The following is a 7,500-nucleotide window of genomic DNA, read 5'->3' as shown; positions in this document are numbered from 1 at the left end:
GCACACACACACATACACATATTCACACACACACATACACATATATACATACACACACATACACATATACAAACAGACACTCACACACATACACACATTCACACACAGACACACACACATACACATATATAAACACACACATATACACACACAAAGACACACACACACACATACACATATTCACACACAGACACACACACATATACACTTATCCAGACACACACACACACACACACACACATATATACACACAGACACACACACACATACACACAGACACACACACATACACATATATATATACACACACATATACACATATACAGACACACACACACACATACACACATTCACACAGAGACACACACACATACACATATATATACACACACATATACAGACACACACACACACATATATATACACACACACATACACATATATACACACAAAGACACACACACACACATACACATATAAACACACACACATACACACACACGTACACAGACACACACACATATATACACACACACACTCACACAACGACACATGCACACATACACATATATCTACACGCACATATACACATATACAGATACACACTCACATATATATACACACACATACACATATATATACACACACATATACACACACAAAGACACACACACACATATACACACAAAGACACACACACACATATACACACACATACACACACACACACTACTGCATCTACACACACATACACTACTACATCTACACATACATACACTACTGCATCTACACACACACACACACACACACTACTGCATCTACACACACACACACACACACACACACACACCACTGCATCTAAACACACACATACACTACTGCATCTAAATACACAAACACACTACTGCACCTATACACACAAAAACACACTACTGCATCTACACACACACACACTACTGTATCTACACACACATACACTACTGCATCTACACACACACACACTACTGTATCTACACACACACACACTACTGCATCAACACACACATACACTACTGCATCTACACACACACACACTACTGTATCTACACACAAATACACTACTACATCTATACATATACACACTACTGCATCTACACACACACACACACACTACTGTATCTACACACACACACTACTGCATCTACACACACAAACACACACTACTGTATCTACACACACACACTACTGCATCTACACACACACACACACACAGACACACACACACACTACTGCATCTACACACACACACACACACACACACACTACTTCATCTACACACACAAACACACACTACTGCATCTACACACGCACACGCACACACACACTACTTCATCTACACACACAAACACACACTACTGCATCTACACACGCACAAACTACTGCATCTACACACACACACACACACTACTGCATCTACACACACACACTACTGCATCTACACACACAAACACACACTACTGCATCTACAGACACACACTACAGCATCTACACACACACACACACACAGACACACACACACACTACTGCATCTACACACACACACACACACACACTACTTCATCTACACACACAAACTCACAGTACTGCATCTACACACACACACACACACACACTACTGCATCTACACACACACACGCACACGCACACACACTACTTCATCTACACACACGCACACACACTACTGCATCTACACACACATACACTACTACATCTACACATACATACACTACTGCATCTACACACACACACACTACTGAATCTACACACGCACACACTACTGCATCTACACAGACACACACTACTGCATCTACACACACAAACACACACTACTGCATCTACACAGACACACTTCTGCATCTACACACACACAAACACACACACACATACACACACACACTACTGCATCTAAACACACACACACACTACTGCATCTACACACACATACACTACTGCATCTACACACACACACACACACACACACTACTGCATCTACACACACACACTACTGCATCTACACACACACACACACACACACACACACCACTGCATCTAAACACACACACACACTACTGCATCTAAATACACGAACACACTACTGCACCTACACACACACACTACTGCATCTACACACACATACACTACTACATCTACACACACACACTACTGCATCTACACACACATACACTACTACATCTACACACACACACTACTGCATCTACACACACATACACTACTACATCTACACATACATACACTATTGCATCTACACACACACACACACACTATTGCATCTACACACACAAACACACACTACTGCATCTACACACACACACTACTGCATCTACACACACACACACACACACACACACACACACACTACTGCATCTAAACACACACACTACTGCATCTACACACACACACACTACTGCATCTACACACACATACACTACTACATCTACACATATATACACTACTGCATCTACACACACACACACACACTACTGCATCTACACACACACACTACTGCATCTACACACACACACACACATACACACACACCACTGCATCTAAACACACACACACACTACTGCATCTACACACACACATACACACACACACTCACTCACACACTATTGCATCTACACACACAAACACACACACACACACACACACACTTGCATTCACACACACAAACACTACTGCATCTACACACACAAATACACTCACACTCACATACACACACACTCGCACACACGCACCCACTAACTCACACACACACTAACTCACACACAAACACACACGCACACACTACTGCATCTACACACACACACAACTGCATCTACAGACACACACACTACTGCATCTACACAGACACACACTACTGCATCTACACACACACACTACTGCATCTACAGACACACACACTACTGCATCTACACAGACACACACACTCACGTAAACACTCACACACACACACACACACACCGGCAAACACACACACACACACACACACAGAGTCAGTAACACACACACACAGTCACACTCATACACAGAAAGACACACACACACACACACACAGAGTCAGTAACACACACACACTCACACACACACACACACTCGCACTCACATACACACACACTCACACACACGCACCCACTAACTCACACACACTCACACACGCATAAATTCACACACATACACACACACTCACATAAACACGCAAACACACAAACACAGTCTTTAAATAGCACAGTGGTATATGATGTCACCACACAGGATTTCTGGGTATTGAAGTCATTCTGAGCTGCTGTGTTGCATTAACTCTATATGAACCAGTCTGTTGGTTAACTTTATATGAACCAGTCTGTTGATTAACTCTATATGAACCAGTCTGTTGGTTAACTCTATATGAACCAGTCTGTTGATTAACTCTATATGAACCAGTCTGTTGGTTAACTCTACATGAACCAGTCTGTTGATTAACTCTATATGAACCAGTCTGTTGGTTAACTCTCTATGAACCAGTCTGTTGGTTAACTCTATATGAACCAGTCTGTTGGTTAACTCTCTATGAACCAGTCTGTTGATTAACTCTATATGAACCAGTCTGTTGGTTAACTCTATATGAACCAGTCTGTTGATTAACTCTATATGAACCAGTCTGTTGGTTAACTCTCTATGAACCAGTCTGTTGATTAACTCTATATGAACCAGTCTGTTGGTTAACTCTATATGAACCAGTCTGTTGGTTAACTTTATATGAACCAGTCTGTTGGTTAACTTTATATGAACCAGTCTGTTGGTTAACTTTATATGAACCAGTCTGTTGGTTAACTCTATATGAACCAGTCTGTTGATTAACTCTATATGAACCAGTCTGTTGGTTAACTCTATATGAACCAGTCTGTTGGTTAACTTTATATGAACCAGTCTGTTGGTTAACTCTACATGAACCAGTCTGTTGGTTAATTCTATATGAACCAGTCTGTTGGTTAATTCTATATGAACCAGTCTGTTGGTTAACTCTATATGAACCAGTCTGTTGGTTAACTCTATATGAACCAGTCTGTTGCAGTAAAACATAATTCTGGCTTATTTTCATAATTTTGTTCATCATTTCTATCAGTAATAACAACATCGTACTCAACAAGTTAATATCAGAGATCTGTGAACATGGTGACATCATTAAAAAGACGTCTGATAGGTCAGAAACACAGTCAGATGATCAGACAGGAAACAAACCAACATGTTAGTTTTCCTTTAACTCTGTATGAAGCGTCTGTTGAGCTTGTGTTCATGTGTTCATCTCATCTGCTGCTCTTCAGAGAGGAAGCAGAAAGTAGAAGCAGTGAGGTCGAGAAAAAAGATTTTAAAGTTTCAGACTGACCAGGCAAAGAGAGACGTTTGTTTTTCCTTCATTTTTTGTCTTTTTATGAGGATTATTTTCACCCTAGAATAATTGAGAGTACCTCATACTGCAGTAGCTCAGTTTTCTAGTTACTGAAAATTTAACACGTTATTTTCATACACAAATTATAATTGTTTGTAGCATCGACTTTAACATCTGTGTGTTTTCAGTGAGATGAGCTCTGAGCTGCTGCAAAGCCTCACAGTGTTTGTTCAGTTCACAGCTCTGCAACAATATAAATATTAATTTTCTGATTTTCTTTGCAGGACTCCAGGCTGAAGATAAACACCAACCAACAGGTAAAAAGAGAGAATATATCTCATCTGGTCTGGGAACGCCTCTGATCCCCCAGGAGGAGCTGGAGGACGTTACCCACACCTCCATCAGTGCTGCACAATGAATCCACTTTGGTTTATGAACGAATACCCTCAAAACTAATAACTAATAAAATATGCTAATGTTAGCATTGAAAGATGAAAATCTAGATTTTGGATGTCATCACTGCTCGCTGTAGAGCTGCACACCGCTAATTTCTATAAAATCTATATCAGATCTATAAAATGCAACGCATGGCATTGTGGGATTGTTTGCAGGAAGTAGTGTACATGACATGAACACGACTTTTTTGTTCCATTGTGGATCAATTGAGGCTCTAAATGTTGGATAAATTTACACACAGAATTCAGACACTGAAACAAAATGGAGGAGGGTAAATAGAGTGAACTTTGTAGTAAATAGTGAGTGATTTCAGACACAGTCTTAGTCTTGCTTCTATATCTGGTCTCTTGTGTATTGTATCCCACAATCCTCTGTTTTCCTCCAGGTTCTCAGTGTGAAAGCACAGCCAAGGCTGACATCGTGCTGTTCGTCTGTGAATCCGGGAGCACCACCTCTGAAGACCATGAAAACATTAAGTCCTTTCTAACTCAAATAGTCAACAACTTCAACATCGGCCCTGACAAAGTCCAGATCGGTAATATTTTTACTACTACAACTATTCACACTACTGATCCTGGTACTATTACTACTACTGCTTGTGTATAAAGTACTCAAAATACTAAAATCTTTACAGCACATTGTGAAAATATTCAAATACAGGTGCAGGTCCCAAATTCAAAATGAGCAACAAAGCAGTAAAATGGGACATGATAACCAGAGTATTCAAGGTTATGGCTGATGTGAGGATAAAAGGACCATACCAGTGGTTTTACATGTTTAAGCTAAATAACTGCTGTCTGCATACAGCCTCCATTACTGCCAGTTATTTCCCAAAACATGCAGATATATTTTAGCTTTGTAATAACTTGCAGAATTCTCAAAATGTTCAAAATGAAATGTTCAGGTGATACACCTACCTTAAAATTCAGTGCTTCATCTACTGAAACACACATTTATAACTCATAGTAATTATGATTCAGCTTGTAAAACAATCTTTTATCCAGACACTGATTTCCATGGTGGAGATATACTGTACATTCCTCTGTGTAGGTCCGTGTTGGATCAGTTAGCAGGACAGATGTTCTGACTGAACAGACTCTGTGAAGCACACCGCATTTCTGAACAAAACGTTCTAGCTAGGAGGGATGCACAACTTTGTCATGTTGGTTCATCCACAGCATCACTGCCTTGCTCCAACTCCTCCAACAATGGTGTCAATGTCCATTTCCTCCAGGAAGGAGCCTCTAAAGTCATGTACCAGAGTCAGACAGTAGACTCAGGGGTTATTAGCCTGTTAGCCTGTTGGTCCTACTGGACTGAACTGCTGGAATGGTCCTTTAAGTCCTTTGGTCCCTCTATGCATATGCAGATTAGTACAGACATCAGTGTGTGTGAGACATGTGATGTGTGTGTATGAGTGTTGGTGCAACGATGACAACAAGATAACAGTAATAACAGTAATAAACCAACAATTATCATTATTATCATTGTTATTCTCATTATCATTTAAAATCAAAAGCTGGGTCAGTGTGTCAGTTTCACACATTTCTGTGTTTTCTGCAGGTCTGCTTCAGTGCAACGGACTCTTCCCAGTGACCCAGTGGTACCTGAACACCCACCAGACCAAACAATCCCTGCTGGAGGCCATAGCCAACCTGCCACAGAGAGGAGGAGACTACTACAACTTCATAGGTAATTTAACAGCAGGCTGTCTGATCCACACCAGCTTTACACTGTGAGGGACTGAGGCAGAGACTCTGATTAGATCCAAATATATTTACTTTCTGTATTTAGGTCTGTCAGCGGTGGAAAGAGAAGCTGTCAGTGATCCATATTTTGTACAAAATTTTAACTTAAAGTATTTATAGTATAGAATATATTGAATATATCCAGCAATTTGTGAATGAAATTCACTCCCTTGACAGATCAAGAAAACTGTGTCTCTGCTAACAAATAACATCTTCAGAACAGACTTCAGATAAAATTAGTGAAAAGTATTTTCATTTATAGTGATTCCAGAAATATTAAAGGAAAATTCTGGTTTATTTGAACCTGATATATTTCCCATAAATGTGGCCATTGTGGCTCTATGTATGTGCTAACTTTGTTCTCTCAGCTCCGTTACATGATTCCTAACTGGACAGGATGCGAACAAGCAAACATGAGATTGTTTTAGTTTTTCCCTGTTAAGATGTCCTAACCTGCTCCGTGCATCAGTGAACAGGCTAAGTACGGCAAGCCATATGGATCAAAACGTCTAATTTGATGTTCACATTATGTCTAATTTATATGTCTTAAGATGACAGAAAATTCCCCGTTAACACATCCATTTTGAACGTCTTAAGTCGGTTTGACCATTAAGGCTTCCGTTCTATTGGTGGACATCAACATAGCCGCTCCTTTTTGACTAGGGACGGCGTAGGGCTGAATGTTTGCCTACGCTGTGGTCACGTGGACGTTTGGGCTACGTATCTATCACATGTCTTACACACAACTGTGATTTAGTATGTGGGAGGATCAACTGTGCAGACAGATGCTTTTAGGGTTTAATGTTGTAGGTTGTAAATTAATGATGAATGGTCTCCTCTGCATCATTAATGATTGATTTTGAATTG

At 40.2% G+C, this 7,500-nt stretch overlaps 1 protein-coding gene and 1 long non-coding RNA gene across 3 annotated transcripts in view; one reads left to right on the top strand and one right to left on the bottom strand.

Moving 5' to 3' along the window:
• LOC137172743 (collagen alpha-1(XII) chain-like) overlaps window positions 1-6,703 on the top strand; it is an 8,611-nt gene extending 1,908 nt beyond the window's left edge. The window contains exons 2-4 of the mRNA XM_067577356.1: window positions 4,714-4,746; window positions 5,271-5,420; window positions 6,449-6,703. Of these exons, the coding sequence (XP_067433457.1) occupies window positions 4,714-4,746; window positions 5,271-5,420; window positions 6,449-6,624 (359 nt within the window). The 3' untranslated portion in view covers window positions 6,625-6,703. The remainder of the gene's footprint in view (window positions 1-4,713; window positions 4,747-5,270; window positions 5,421-6,448) is intronic.
• Window positions 1-7,500, bottom strand: part of LOC137172747 (uncharacterized) — a 272,865-nt gene that overhangs the window by 230,103 nt on the left and 35,262 nt on the right. The gene's annotated exons all lie outside the window — the stretch shown is intronic.

Source organism: Thunnus thynnus, chromosome 20 (assembly GCF_963924715.1).
Source record: "Thunnus thynnus chromosome 20, fThuThy2.1, whole genome shotgun sequence".
Taxonomy (NCBI): Eukaryota; Metazoa; Chordata; class Actinopteri; order Scombriformes; family Scombridae; genus Thunnus; species Thunnus thynnus.
Note: the sequence above shows the minus strand (reverse complement) of the source record. Positions and strands in the feature narration are given on the sequence as shown.